Source organism: Aquila chrysaetos, chromosome 13 (assembly GCF_900496995.4).
Source record: "Aquila chrysaetos chrysaetos chromosome 13, bAquChr1.4, whole genome shotgun sequence".
Taxonomy (NCBI): Eukaryota; Metazoa; Chordata; class Aves; order Accipitriformes; family Accipitridae; genus Aquila; species Aquila chrysaetos.
Window position 1 is genome coordinate 38,802,708 of NC_044016.1, and position 14,878 is coordinate 38,817,585.

Sequence of the window (14,878 nt, forward strand, 5' to 3'; positions counted from 1 at the left end):
ATGACAAGTCAAAAAAAACCCATGAAAGTTCTCAAACTGTGTGTATCAGAAACATTGCAGCAATCCCCACAGCACAAGGTACACTTACTTGTTTTTCTAGCAGTTAAGCTTTATGCTTGAAAGCAAAATTTTTTTTGCTTTCTGCCATAGTGCAAATTGCCTATGCAGAAGGAAGGACATCTAAAACTCAGTCTTCTCATAAAGTAAGCACTCAAGCATGGATAACTGCTAGTTTACAACAAGTAGTCTATTTGAGAAAGCACTGGTTACATACAAGTCCAGGCTAAGGTGACACTCAAGGTCTCACAGAAGGCAAAACCAACTTTAGCTACAATATTTTTAAGTTTCTGTACGAGGAACTATCAAGTTAAAAGTTGCATTCTCTTCTAACTTGCTGTCCTTCCCATATAAGTCAGGTAAGATTGAGATTGCTTTTCTAAATTAAGACAACCAAGACATTTCCATATTTCACACTTTTATTAATGCAATTTAAATTAGGCTGGAACCTGCAATTTCTGAATAGGCCACTTTGGGCTATTCGTACAGCTTTGTCATAGCAAAAGAGGTACCTTAAATTCATCTGTGAATGAATGATGCCACATGCTGTGATTATTCAAAACATAGTGCTTCAGTGAAAGTTCAAATATATTTTATACACAGTGATTATGAAAATAGATTTTTCCATACAATATTTTACTTCTGCCAGCTACAAAATATGATAAAGAAAAATAATTCATTTATTTCTCTAGCTCTAGGAATCTTCTTCTACTGCAACATATACATCACTCTCAATGAAAGTGATGAGGTGGGAGAAAGGACTCCGAAATCACACTGAAATACTTCCCTTGAATCTATAGGTGTATTTTACTAAGGATATGGCATTGTCCTAGAGTCAGATCAAGAGGCCTGGGAATCTGGAGGAAATAAAATCCCAATTCTGAACCACAGGGCTGTGGGATTTTGAGTCCTAGAAGTTCATGTCATATGCCTGAGTCAATGCAACTTGAAATTAAGGGAGAATCCTGCAATTCCCCCCCCAAACAAATCATACACTGGTCCTGAACTGATCTTTCTAGATTGATGGCAAAGCAGCATTTTCATAACAACTACTGAGACAACAAGACTTCTGTTCAGAGGGCAGGAAATCTGCACTGCAAGTAAAAGACAACCAACCCACTGAAATAACTGTGGAACTCAAACTACTGCTAAGTGTCACATTCTGTAAGTTTTAGGATACATTGGTTCTTAACTTCCAGTAATAGCTGTACTTCCTTAGATTCAAGGTTAGTTTTAACTTTGGGGTGTTTTAAGTAAGCATCTGAGGTAAGAGTTCTTGATGCACCTTCTTTTTTTTTTTTTTTTGGTATAGTTTCTTCATGTGCTTTTTGATTGTGTATAAAATAAATGTTGTGTTAGATGAGAACTAGATTGATACTACAACAGAAACAGCTTATTAAATGAAGTGCACCACCACTTAAAGAGATGCTGTGAGGCTTTCTGCACTGCAGAAGTCACATAGTTCCCTACTTGCTGACAGGTAAAGCAGTTGTGGAAAGGGCACTTTGCCCTAAGCAAGATGCTTTTACAGCCACTTGAAGCAGGCCCAAAGTGGAATACTAAGATCTGGCTGGGAAAAGGATTATGCCCATGCTTTCAAGGATTCAGTGTACACGAGTATTTGCATAGTACATTGAAGGGAAACAGGTGCCATTTATTCATATACCAGAGTAACGATGGGAGGACGGAGCACGTGCTGTGGCCCCAATGCCTATCTCTACTTTGGTGACAGTATTGTATTTTCCTATGTACATTTAATTCACAAAGAATGAAAAATCTACAGGTACTCCAGTTTGGAGTGGTTAGGACATTTGAAAGCAAAAGAATTTTTCTTACCAGTGGTGACTGATAGTGCAATTTCACACTGATTTGGAAAGGATTAAATAAGACATCCAATTTCTGAACAAGGATGTTTTAGCTATAACTAAGTCTGCTGTGTAGGTAGATCCCTTTTCAGTGGAAGCAGCTTCCACTGCGCATTTTAGAAGATGATAAAGCTGTTCTATACCTGCACTCAAAGTACTACAAGGCAATATATTACCTATGATGACAGTTAACTACTGTTTTCACCCCAGAAGAAGAGAGTACCTGAAAACATCCTGTGGACATTGTCTAAACCACATCTGCCATTTAATACACTGTGCATGAATGAAGAAACTAACTGTAAATACACTAGTCTAACTGTAAACCTGAAATTTGTTGCTACTATACATGAATAACATTTTCTATTTATATTGCAGCTACAGATTTAATAAATAGATTTGCATATATTGTGCTTTATAAATTAAAATGCATTCCAAAGTGAGGCAATGCTAAACAATCAATCTATTTAACTCCCACCCACCCCACCCCCCCAAACTGGCCACACATTCTGGTTCTAGAACCAGCCCGCTTCCTCACTCTGTTCACAAAGGTAGAAACAGCATCTGCTTCTACCTCTTAAACAAAAGCTCCCTCCCCCAAAAGTGATCAAAGAAGAGTTTACTTAGGCACTACCGCAAATGTAAGTTGTGTAATAACCATTACTTCTAACTTAATAAGGGGAGGAGGTGAAGAAAGTCACAATAAATGTTTGGATTCCTTCCTCTTCAGCATATTCTCTTCCCTATCTGACGCTCTGAGACATGTGCAAAGGTGTCAGCATCTCTTCAAAGATAGCTCCTTTTACATTAGATCCCCTCAAATTAGCTTCTTGTAGATCACAACCTGATAGATCACAATTCTAAAGGGTAAAAGAAAAATAAATGTTAATTGGATATACCCAGAACTTAGTTCAAAACTTTACCTTAACTACATTTATACAGAAACCACCTATACTTCCATAAATTTCAGCATAAACTTCTAGTCTATCACTCTAAACTAGAGTTTTAGTCACTTGTTAGAGAGAAGTTCCTTTTTGCAGTAACAGCTGGATCTATTTTTAAGTTGTTAAGACTTACTCTCTTTACATCAAATTATCTTCCAGGAGTTACTAATGCTTGCTGAACAAAGCTAGAAACAAGCCGCCTCTTGCAATCTCACCAGACATTACCCTGAATACTTCTCTAGTACTTGAGGAAGAACAGCCATGTACACAGCTTGCAAAATGAGCTAGTTTGTCATTTTAACTAACGGAGACTGCGGTGTATCACGTGCCACCAGTCAGGTAAGACTCCATCACTACTCTACAAATGATGTCCCAGGATCAAAAAAAAAACCCAAACCCACAAACCCAGGCAACTGCATTTCTCTTCAGTTCTTCCATGATGGCATGATCTCACACTAAGAGTTAAGTTTAGCATATTTCCGTGCATCACTTTTGAGATGATATAAGCCATTCCTGTGGCTTTGAGGTGCTGGCAAATCCAAGGCTTTAGACTCACCTTCCAAACTGAGGCTAGAATGAGATGTGGTTCCTTAGATCATCCATAGCTCACTAAGACTGAAAAAAGACTAGTTCACTCTGTCTAGTTTGAAGCTGCAGAACTCAGCCAAAAGCCAGCAATCCCCAAAATTTTATCAGTTGACTAGTCAGTGTATAAAATGAGTCATAACTCACTTCCAGATCAGTTCCTGCCAAAGTTGCTCCTCTAAGATTACAGTTTTTTAGTTTTGCATTTTTCAGCGTTGCAACCCTTAGATTAATTCCTGTCATTTGACTGCCTTCCATGTCAACACCTTTCAGGTTAGCACCTAAAACACATAAAAAATAGTCTTAGAGGAAATACAGTCAGAAACACAGTAGCTCCAGAATGGTGCTTCTTCAGAGACATTGAAATTGGTAGAGGTCAAGGTAGAACTTGGAATTTAATGATTATATGGTCACACACTCAGGCCGGTGTTTCTGGCCTCTTCTCATGAAAACATGGATTGTACAAACCACAGCTAAACCTTTCACAGGCCGTATAAATTTACAAACACATGGTTCAGTTTCCACAGAGCACCTAACAGGCAAAAACTTCTTACCTTCCAAATTAGCTTTAAGGCCTGATGGATCTTCAAAATTGCACCCTTTTAGAGATGCTCCTTCTGCGTTGGAACACAGCATCTTTACCCCTTGAAGGTTTGCACACTAATAGAGATAGACATGTCAGTGAGATTCCTAAGTGCAAAGATGAACAATACCAAAAATGATCAGAATATAGTTTTCATTTCTGTTTTGGAATCCTATTAAAGCACAACAGCCTTGTTACTGTGAGGAAGTGTAAGAACTTGCTATAGTATTACTTCTCTATCATCAGGAAGGCAGCTAGTTCTCACCCACTGCCCTTTTTTTCCTTTTTTTTTATTTAAGATAGCTTCAAAAAGCCTTTGAAGTCATCCAACTAGAACAACTGCAGAAAATGTTGAAGAACTACATGTTTTACACTTATCTGCTTGTTCCAATTCTTCTTCCCTTAAAGTAACTAAAGGATAGCCCAGACCTTCCAAGACGCAACAATTCTTACATCAAGCACTGATCCAGAGAGGTCAGCTCTTTCAAGATTTGCACAGCACAGGTTGGCATGTGCTAGGTTGCAACGGCTTAGGTTAGCCATCTTGAAGTTTATGTATCGAAGATCTAGGCGTGAAAGATCTGCTCCACTGAAATTGAGACCCTAAAAGCAAAACAATAAACCCCAAAAAGTTACAGAAGATGAGGTGTAGCTCTGAACACAAAACAGTTAAGAGAATCACGTATATGGACATGTGTATATAAATATATACAGAGATACAGATAATACACACAAGACCATCTATTCTACTACATAAGACTAATGAAATGTAAATGCAAAGCTATCAAGCATTGTCCTTGGTTATGCTAGTGCATTTTACATTTAAATAGAATAGCTTAAAAAATTGTTCCTCCAGGAAACCTTCAACCTAAAGAAGGAAAGCAGCCCAAGCAGCGCGCTTGAATTTCATGTTAAGGTCACTCTGCCGCAGCTTGGAATCAAAACTCAATTAAAAAGCCAGGGAGGGGGGGAGCACAAGTTGTTTGAATTTCATGTTGTCCCATGATGCTGCAGGATATTTCACCACCAGACACTGACACTACAGAGCGAGACAAAGGCTGCATTTTCGCACCTGACATCGCAGCTCAGACTTGGTTGGGGTTGCCAGTAGGAATCGGACAAACTCCTTCCGAGAGATAGGAGAATGATCCTCAGCTGGCTGTGAATTCTGTTGAGAGAGTTGTTTAAAAGCTAATACAGATAGGACTAAATTATATATTGCCTGGAAGAATAGGACATGTGCATTCACATATTAAAGAAAACAGATTACCTTAATAGCTATTTCTAGATGTTCAATTAGTGAATCGATACCAAAAAACCTGGCTTCTTCCAAAACACCTAACAAAACAAAGCAGTATTTGTTATTTACAGGGAGTTGTTAAACAAGAGGGCACTCTTCTTCCCTTACTGGAGAAGGCAGTGTATAGCCACACCAAGAGCATGCCAGAAAGTTTGGGTTAATCCATCCTTACTATTGGAGGAGCATCAATTCAATCGACTTTCCGTACTTGTTATACCTTTTATGCATTTTACCTACACTAACGAAGATGAATAGATCACTTGTTGAAGTTTAAGGATTCTCAAAGAAATGCATAAACTAATAAAACTGACAACCACATACATTATATTAGATGTAACTGGATAGAGGAAAAGCGAGCTTGCTTGCAGCTAAAAGGAAAAAATAACTCAAAACGGATGTTTCCAATACCAGTATTAGGTTAAAGATACCAAATCCAGAATTACGGCCAGATATTAATCCAGTAGGGAGAATTTTTAATGCTCTCAAGATAAGTTTGAACAGTGTATCTTCATTAAACCAAGCATGTGGAATTGCAGTGCTTGAGAATAAATTCACCAAAGAAAAATCCCAAACATTTAGATGAGTATACAGAAGTCCCACTGACTTTACCATGTTTACCTGAGGGCAAAGTTTAACTTCTAAAGAGTAATAATTTAGGAGATGTCATACAGGTAATACCTACCTAGCAAATTAATGCCATCATTTACAATGAGCTGTCCGTGACGCAAATAGTTCAAAATTGGCTCAAAATACTCTGGACTGCGGTCAATTAGGAATGCTCCTCTATGATCTTGCTTATTTCCCCAAGCATCTGTTTCCACAACATATATATATAATTAAATTTGATATATTAATAGAAGAGCATTTGCTTCAGTTTCAGAGTTTTACTACCAAAGGGTACTGGATTATGAAACGTTCCACTTGAAAGGGCGTTTCTTGGAGAAAAGGAAGAAAAGTAAGAGGGGGGTAGGGGGAAATCACCTTAAAATGAACTCACTCCTGCTATAACTAAAACATTTTATCACATACATAAGAAACATTGCTAGAATAAAAGCAGCATTAAGATTTTAGTTTCCTACAAGCTGTCTTGTACAGTGTTTGCCCATTGATTCTGTTGACAAAACTGAGCAAGATGCACCAATATGATGAAAATCTACAAAGACCCCAAAATATTAACTATGGATGGAATTATATTTTCAGTTTGTGAGATGATAAGCATTACATGGGCAATGGAGAAATAAACAATTATTGAAAAAATGATTACACATTCTACTTTGATACTTTAACATACTTTTGATATTTTAACATATGAACAAGAGTCTCAACTTGATAGTGCCTTTTGCCTACTTTGCTGATTTGTTAGCTTAAAAAATAAAGTTTACTTCTATATACTAACCTTTATCTTTAAACATGTGGGCCAACATACTGTCAGGTTCTTTATTAACCAAAGTGCTCCTAGAAAACAAGGCAGTGCAATTTTATTTTTACGTGGAATGTTTTCCTCAAGAGACAAACTTGCTGGTTGGAGTGTATTTTCTGCCCTTGGTGTGTGATATACATTCCAACAGCTACAGCACTGTACTGATTTAATTTCCTATAGTGTGATAACAAAATATATTTCGGACCTGAGGTATTGTAAAGGTATTTTAAATACTAAGCACTTAGTTAACTGAAATATTCCAAGGAGAAATCCAGGCCTGTTCAGGCTTTTCACCAGTTTTACATCATATGTAAACTGTTTAAGAATTAATTTGTTGCAAAATTGTGATAGCAAATACAAAATACAGAGAAAGCTGCAGAAGTCAAAGACCTCCTACTCCACAGTAAGTTATTTTGCTAGCTCTTTTGCAAGAGCATCTGAAGCCTCACCCACTCAATGTACACTACCAGCTGCCATAACTACTGAAATCAAGCCCTTTAAGAACAAAACCAACTAGCTGCATTTTTACCGTGTAGTGGTGAAGTATCGGCCTCCAACATTGAGTGTTAACCAATCGGTGTGTGACCCTGTTAGTTCTTCATGAGGTCTCCCATCAGCCTGAGGATCTACACAGATGTGAAAGACACGGTAATTATTAGAAAAATTGTGAATATTCCCGAATCCTCCATGTAGTAAGAGGCATCTTCTAAAAACACCAGAAAATAAAATTATAGATTTACATTAAAGCAAAACACAACCTCTTTCCATTAAACAGAAGGTTAAACATAAAAATTACAGAGACTTACCAATGAATGGTTCTCCTTCGCAGACAAACAAAACATCATCATCCCTGAAAGGGGAAGGGATAGGGGGAAGAGAAGGAGAGAAAAAAAAAAAAAAAAATTAATCATAATTTTTTGTTCATCTAATTGACAGTGGGGACCCCTCCTGATTAGTTTCAGGTAAATGATAATCAGTTGCCATTAGTTAGAACTTCAATATCTTATTTTTATCTTAATTTTGCAGGTTCCAGTGGATTGACTTCACTAGAGATGTTATCTGTATCGACCAGGTAGGAATCATTTCTGTTACTCAAGCAGTTTAGTTTTACAAAAGAGTTGCTCTTCTCCCTGCTCGGGGAGTATTCTATGAAGCCAAAGCAATGCTAGAGTTTGTCTCCTTTTCAAAATCCTCATCCGGGTGCTGACTAGAATAGTGGGATTTTCCTGGTACATGCATTGCACTGTGAATCAACACAGGAGGCTGTTAAAAGGCATAAAATGCAGCTTGTATCAAGTTCTGATTCATCAAGATAGAAATGCTTTGAAGTTCAAAAGACAGTATTATTTTTCCTTGAGGCATGAAAGCACCTTTGAGCATACTGGATGGCAATGATAATATCTGTTCTTAAGGAAAGCGCTGGTTATTGATTAAGGTCAGAGGATTAATAGGCTAGTAAGTCTCTTAATCTGCATCCACAATTTGACTTTTATTGGATAAGCCTTACCTAATCAAAGCGATATCATCAATGAGTCCACCTTTTCCATTGTAAACACTGGTCGCTTTTATTCCAAGCTTATTACTAGCCACAGACAGCAAATCTGATAAAGTCCCATATACAGCCACAACCTGTGGAAGAGAGAGGTAGCTATAGGCACTGGCTTCTGCCATTTCAGACTTAGTACCAGGGCTATCAATATCTTCTTACGGGGGGAGGAAGGTATCTGTGGTTCTTTACTAAAAGAGCAGACAGAAAGACCAACTTTGATGTTAGAAACGTAGCTGCCTTAAAATGGGGTGACTCGCACATCTCTGGCCCGACTCAACGTACTGAGGTGGCGGCAGCAGTGTAAGGGTAAGTGTTGGTACTATTAAGAATATTACGATTCAATTACTTCTCTAAAGAAATAGTGCTATTTGTTCTGTTCCAAGTTTTTCCCGAATTCATCTCCCTCTCTAAAACCGAAGGTTAAGCTATTGTCACATTAACCGTCTTCACACCAGCAATGCGGATGGGAAAAATCAGGGATCACGGATAGCCCTTACAGCTGCATCGCACGGCCTTCTCCTAGGCTAGTTGTGCACTGGCTGGGCCTAGAAATCTATTTTCACTCTGGAAACATAACTACATGGGTTTTAAACAAGCGAGCAGAGTTTAAAGTGTTTTATTTATCGGCTAGCCAACAGAAAGCGCACAACGCAGCGCTAGCCAGAGACAGCAGAGATCTGACATCCTGCGGGATTTAATTTACGTGCTTCCCACCGTTACCGAGGGCAGGTACGGCAGGACCTGAATTAATAACGACGGCGGGAAGGTGACTTTTAACAGCGAGAAGTTCTTGGCTCGTCGCGACTCCCCTCAGCACTCACCGGCAGAAACGCCGGCAGCCGCTGGCTCTATTTTCCGGTGAGCTAACACCCTCCCCGCAGGGCCCTGTGAGGTTTGCGGGCACTTCGGCGGCCCGGGGACCGGCACCCCGAGGGCGGCGGGACCCCCCCCTTCTTCTTCCTCCTCCTCCTCCCTGCCCGCCCCTCACCTTCCCGTTCCGGGGGCTGCCGTTAACGAACAGCGTGACCCGCCTCATGCTGCGGCGGCGGCGGCGGCAGCAGCAGCCCGCTCCTCCTGCCGAACCCGGAAGGTAGCGCTCGTTGACCGACATGAGCTACGGCCAATAGGCGGCCGAGACCGACGTCCAATAAGAAACGCGCTTCGCCGGAGTGGTGGGGCAAGAAAGGGTGGGAGGGTTGGGCGGGGAAATGCCGGCGGAGCGGCGGGCCGGCAGCGGCGGTGCCGGTAGCCAATCAAGGGAGGAATAAAGCCCTGCATTAGCATAAAGCAGGAGTTGAAGTAGAGTCGCCCTTGATTGGTGCGGCCCGTCACGTGGGCGCGGTTCGTTGAATGGACCGGTTTGGTGCTTTGGTTTTTTGTTTTTTTTTTTTTTTTTTTCAAAATGGTACTGCTGCGCGTGAGCAACGGTTTTTGATCCCTCCGCGCGCAGCGAGCCAAAGAGTCCCCCGTCCCCCCTGAAATCTCTGCCGTTCGCCCGGGGCGGGGGGTGGGGGTGGGGCACGGGACGACTCTCACGATCCGCTTTCCTTCCCTGCGCCCTTTGGCCGGGATGCCCGGTGGGCTCGAGGGGTGGGCGAGAGGGGCGAAGGCGCGGAGGAATACGCGGTGAGGCGGCCCGGTTTGAATGCGGGAGGCGGGTACGGCTCCGGTGGCTGTGGGGAAGCGCTGGGGCGGGTGTGAGGGCGGAGGTTGGCGGTAAGGTGGGGTTCGCCGGGGAGAGGGGGCGGCTGGGGGGGAGGTGGAGTGCATTGGTGAGGGGATATAAAGGAGGGGGGAAGGCGGGAAGGGTGTCTGAGGGGGGTGCGTGGACAGTGAGGGGCGTTGGGGGGGGGGGTTCAAGGGGGTGAATGCTGAGGGGATTGGGGTGCCGGGGCGGGGGGGGAGCGGCCGATGTGGGACACTGATGCCTCGCCCAAACAGGTCTCTCGTTTGTGTAAACGGGTAGACGTAGGACCGACTTTTGGTGTGGACTTAAAAAAAAAAAAAAAAAAAAAAAAAAAAATTCGCGTACACGGTTTTTAACAGCTTAATTCGCGTTACGCAAAATACGGAAAAATGCATGTATTTGTGGAACCAAAGTTTCAGACTGACGTTATTGAATTCTATGTGCTTAACTTAAAGTCCAAGAAACTCAATGCAAAAAATGTTAGCGTCTTAAATTTTTCCAGTTAGTATTAAACTGCTAATATTTGTTGCAACCCTTACAGCAAAATGATCACAGCGTGGTTGTGCTTCACACATTTTATACTAACACGAACGTATTTTATACTAACATGAAGCTTAAGTTTGGTAAAGAGTGAAAACATAGCCTTGTATTTCCTTAGTCGTGAAACACTTCTGTTGCAGGTTTATATTGCTGTGCATTTTTCTCTATAGTGCGAGCGTTTTGTGTCCTTTTCCAGTAGCTCTCTGGAGATAAGACTTTCCATTTCTGCCCCAAAGTTAAAACACCTTGTTCCAGGAAAAAACTAGATTGTGTAGAAGTTTGAGTATGGTAGCAAACTCTTGCTCCTACCAAATACCTGTTAAAATCTCTTTTTCTTTTTGATAGGTACCTGTAATTACAGGAGAGCAAAGGCTGACTAAATGTTTCTTAAAATAAATCACTAACAATGCACAGACAATCTAAAAATATAAATGCTCCCCTGGAAGTTAAAGAAAATGAGAGTAGCTACACTAAAGAGAAGGAAGAGGCCTCTTTCCCTGATCTGTCAAAAGACCAGAAGATTTGCAAAGCAATTAAATCAAAAGTCACAAAGGCATCCAAGAAGGAGAATTTAAGTGATGGGAACCAGGCGCAGTTGGAAAAATGCACCCTGAAATACACCAAAGGCCTCAAGAAGAAATCGTACCACAAGGAGGATGTTGTTAGCTGTCAGTTTACTGAATGTTTTTTCAATACACTAAAAGGGGATATGGTTGGTGAACGTACCTTGCCTTTGAACAGTAAGGAAAATTTTTCAAGTAGACCTGTTTCTTTGCGGGCTGAATGCTACTTGACACCTAATAGAGATGAAGCAGAAGAAAAATCTGATTGTGCCGTATCAGAGAAACAGAGGAAAAAACCTGTTGATTTTAGAACTGTAACAATTGCTGAATTTGGGATTACTCAAGAAAATTTTACTAAACATTCTATAGGTAAGGATGGAGTGCCTAATGACTGTTATCCTTCTCAGAGGGACATCTGGAGGTCATCTAGTCCAGCCTCTGATCAAAAGCTTCAGTTTAGGTCAGGTTCAGATTGTCTGTCTGAGTTTGAATACGCCCAAGTATAGGACTGTGATATGATGTTGCTATAATTCCCTATTTAACTTTTTTCTGTCCAGTTGATTAGGTGTCAGTGAGTTTCACAAGGGAGTAGTAAGACAAATTCTTCAAGTATTGATAGACAGTTCCTTAACTAGCAGCTGAAAAAGTAAAAGAAAGACAGCTCCTCACTTGGTATATAGTTTAGTTAATATTTAACTTGCTTTTAGGAAGTTAATTTGCTTTTGCTCAGGAAGGTTTCTTGAGCTTAGCAGCTAACTTTGGATATTTTCATAAATAGCATAAATCACTCTTAAAAAAAAAAAAGAAAAGAAAAAAATTAACATTTTAGAGCTTTAGGTATTCTTACCAAAAAAACTTTTTTTTTTCTCCCCCCTCTTCTCTCCCCATTTCAGGGAAGTCTCCAACTTCATTAAAATATAGACGAAGATCAGCAATTGGAGTACGGGGATCACCAGAAAATAACACCCTTATTCAATATCTTGCCCAACAGAGAAGCAACAGGCAAAAAGCAGCTTTTACACAGGTGAGAGTTTTTCTCTAATATGTCAGTTTAGTCCCCCCCAGGAATCAACATACACTGGCAGAAAGAGAAGGCAAGTCTCAGGAAGAAGCCAGTAGAAGGAGTAACCATGGCCTTAATTTTCTTGACCTCCCTTGGACACCTTACCTTAGAATAACAGGGTGTTAGAGGTTTTGTCTGTGTAGAGTCTGGTGTCTTTTCTCCATGTCTAGCTTGCTCACATATTTTAACTTTTGTTTACCATAACCTTTACTATTCTGCATTTGCCATGCTGGATTTTTGGCTACTTAAATTGTTGATAGTTCAAAGTGAAGTAAATACTAGCATAAGTGACTTGTTTTTTAATCAGACTTATTCTTAACTCATACTAGCCTAGACTGTCAGAAAACAAATTCTGGATATGGTCTAGAGGGACAGATTATGAAAGGCAGTAAAACTTAACACATCTCTTGATACAGTTCCTTTTTTGCATATTTTTACCATACAACTACAGTTGCAGCCAGATTAAATACAAGATTCGTTTCTTTGAGTTTGTTTTATGCCACAGGACAAATACAAAGTAATAAAGCCCATGTCATCTTGGGGGGAAAAAAAAGTCTCATGAGGTTTATTTTGTTTTGGCAGGTTAGTCCTTTTAAACGTGAAAATGTCAGGTTGTTGAAGGACAAGATAGATGTCTTTCAACAGTCCTTTCAATCAGTACAAGAAGCTGAAGGGGAGACTGGCTTCTCTGGACAGTCACAAGTGGATGATGCTTCCCAGGAAGCAGGCTGTTGTAAGTTGATTATATTTCTGGTCAATGATTTATCTTAAACATCAGGTCTTACTTTAGGCCAAAAAGTATGAAACTACAAACACTTAATATAAAACCAAAAAATCTTCCTTTATAAGGATTGGCACAGGTTTTTTTGTTTGTTTAAACCCATCTTATTTCTTGGTGCACCCTGAGTTAGTGGTTTCTCAGAATAACCCCTGATGAAAAATGATAACTAGTATTTTTTGTGACTGTTTCCTTAGTTTTACTTTCTAGATTTATACCCTTTAATTGACTTTTCACTAAGCATTAGTGTTTTCACACTTCTTCTATGAAACTGAGAATGGTTTTTATGACAACTGGTTTTAGCTGTTGTAACTGTTACCTCTCTTGATCGTGATGTGCAGACTTTTGTTTAATAACTTCTAAGTGCAGTAATTTTAGAAATCACATCACATTACTGTGGTGTTAACATCCTTATTTCTTAATGAAAATAATAAGTATTGCAAAAGCAAGTCAGGGCAGTGCTGTGGTAACTGTGAGAAGATGATAGTGTACAACAAACTACAATGCTTTACTTCTCTGGTATTGGTGGTCTTAATAACATTTATATGAAAAGAGTAACTTGCTTTGTTTTGAAGATTTGGTAATGTTATTTTCAAAGTAGAACTAAAACATGCATGTGTCATCTTTTTCCTGACTAGAAAATTACCTAGCTTTTTTAATTTCACCATCCTTTTGGTGAAGAAACACAAGAAGAGCATTCATTGAAAACACTGAAGTTTGTGGTTTGTTGTTTGGTTTTTGTTCTGTTTTGGTTTTAATTGATGCAGCTCCAAACAAAGTACCCTATACAAAAGAGCGGAACCTGGATCAGTGGAGTGAAAAGTTCATGTCAGACAACAGCAGAGCTGATTTGCAAGAAAACTTAAGTCAAAATTTGACCAACAGCAGTAAGTCTGATACCAGGATCTGCACCACCTTGTCTTTGTGCCAAGATGCGGCTGTCACTGAACCTGCTGCTGCTGTTTCAAAGGTACTTACATAAGTGTGGGAAAAGAACATGGAGAAAATAAATAGCACAGCAAATCTCCGTTGTAAGAATTTACATCTTGTTATGACAAGTCAAAGGAAGCAAAATCTTGCATGGACACTGATCCATTTGGACTGACAGTGAATATAGCCTAACCTCAGATACTTGCTGCTGGCTCTTTTGAGGCTGTGCTCAGTTTTCTTTTACATGCAAGTGTTAAATGTGGATGCTATAAGCTGTTCTAGTCAATAAGATTATACTCTTTTCTGATAATCACATGGAAAAGCTTATTTTATTCTATTAATAAAATTTAAATATGTCCTAATTATTTTGAATCTGCAGCTGTAACTATGTGAGATGTCAAATCCACAGATCTGGCAAATACAGCTTTTTCCAGATGTCAAAACCAACTTTATTGATCATTGGGATGACTTTGAATACAATTTTTAATCTTCACCTTCTATCTGTTCAGCAGTTATTTGATATTCCATGCAAAAAAAAGGATGTACTTTGTATGCAGGTGGAGAATTTAATTTGTCTTCTATATAAGTATGTCTAGTGATACTTTTATTAGTGTCGTATAAAAATAGTGATGATGGGGTCCATTTTGCTAGGTGTGTCCTCTAATGCTGCTGGACCTAGCAGCTTCTGAGCTGTAAAACAGCTGTGATAATGTAACACTTGTATGGAGGTTAGGAAGAAACTTCCTAAACTAGTGACTAAAATATACAGGTATTTCATTCCATCTTTTTTTCATTTCTGATATCTAATCCTTTTAAGCATTTAGCCTTGGTGTTTTGGGAAAATAAGTTCAACTAAAGTAGTGGATGATTGAGAAAGCTCTGAAATCCTTGTCTATGGGGATTAAAAAACTCCGTAGTTCATGCTATTTTAAAAGGCAGCATTTGCAAGCAGCTTTTTATTTCTTTATCATGTTGTGTGGGTGTGTATATAAATAGATGCTACATATACATATATAT

The 14,878-nt window shown here is 39.6% G+C and overlaps 2 protein-coding genes across 5 annotated transcripts in view; one reads left to right on the forward strand and one right to left on the reverse strand.

Moving 5' to 3' along the window:
* Positions 1 to 458: 458 nt before the first annotated feature.
* On the reverse strand, positions 459 to 9,424 carry KCTD9 (potassium channel tetramerization domain containing 9). 2 transcript variants are annotated; one of them, XM_030035761.1, is made up of 12 exons: positions 9,289 to 9,424; positions 8,259 to 8,380; positions 7,558 to 7,601; positions 7,281 to 7,377; positions 6,728 to 6,786; positions 6,014 to 6,142; positions 5,302 to 5,369; positions 5,104 to 5,199; positions 4,485 to 4,634; positions 4,003 to 4,108; positions 3,596 to 3,729; positions 459 to 2,779 (listed from the first exon to the last, which is right to left on the reverse strand). In XM_030035761.1, the coding sequence occupies exons 1-12, from the start codon at positions 9,409 to 9,411 to the stop codon at positions 2,663 to 2,665; spliced, it is 1,245 nt and encodes a 414-aa protein (XP_029891621.1). In that variant the 5' UTR covers positions 9,412 to 9,424; the 3' UTR covers positions 459 to 2,662. The 2 variants fall into 2 exon arrangements, with proteins under 2 accessions (XP_029891621.1, XP_029891622.1); XM_030035762.1 differs by lacking the exon at positions 6,014 to 6,142.
* Positions 9,425 to 9,653: 229 nt separating this feature from the next.
* The window catches only part of CDCA2 (cell division cycle associated 2), a 108,778-nt gene continuing 103,553 nt past the window's right edge, over positions 9,654 to 14,878 (forward strand). For all 3 annotated transcript variants that reach the window (XM_041128391.1, XM_041128389.1, XM_041128390.1), the window contains exons 1-5: positions 9,654 to 9,958; positions 10,873 to 11,459; positions 11,984 to 12,114; positions 12,736 to 12,886; positions 13,699 to 13,901. In XM_041128391.1, the coding sequence (XP_040984325.1) occupies positions 10,934 to 11,459; positions 11,984 to 12,114; positions 12,736 to 12,886; positions 13,699 to 13,901 (1,011 nt within the window). In that variant the 5' untranslated portion in view covers positions 9,654 to 9,958; positions 10,873 to 10,933. The remainder of the gene's footprint in view (positions 9,959 to 10,872; positions 11,460 to 11,983; positions 12,115 to 12,735; positions 12,887 to 13,698; positions 13,902 to 14,878) is intronic.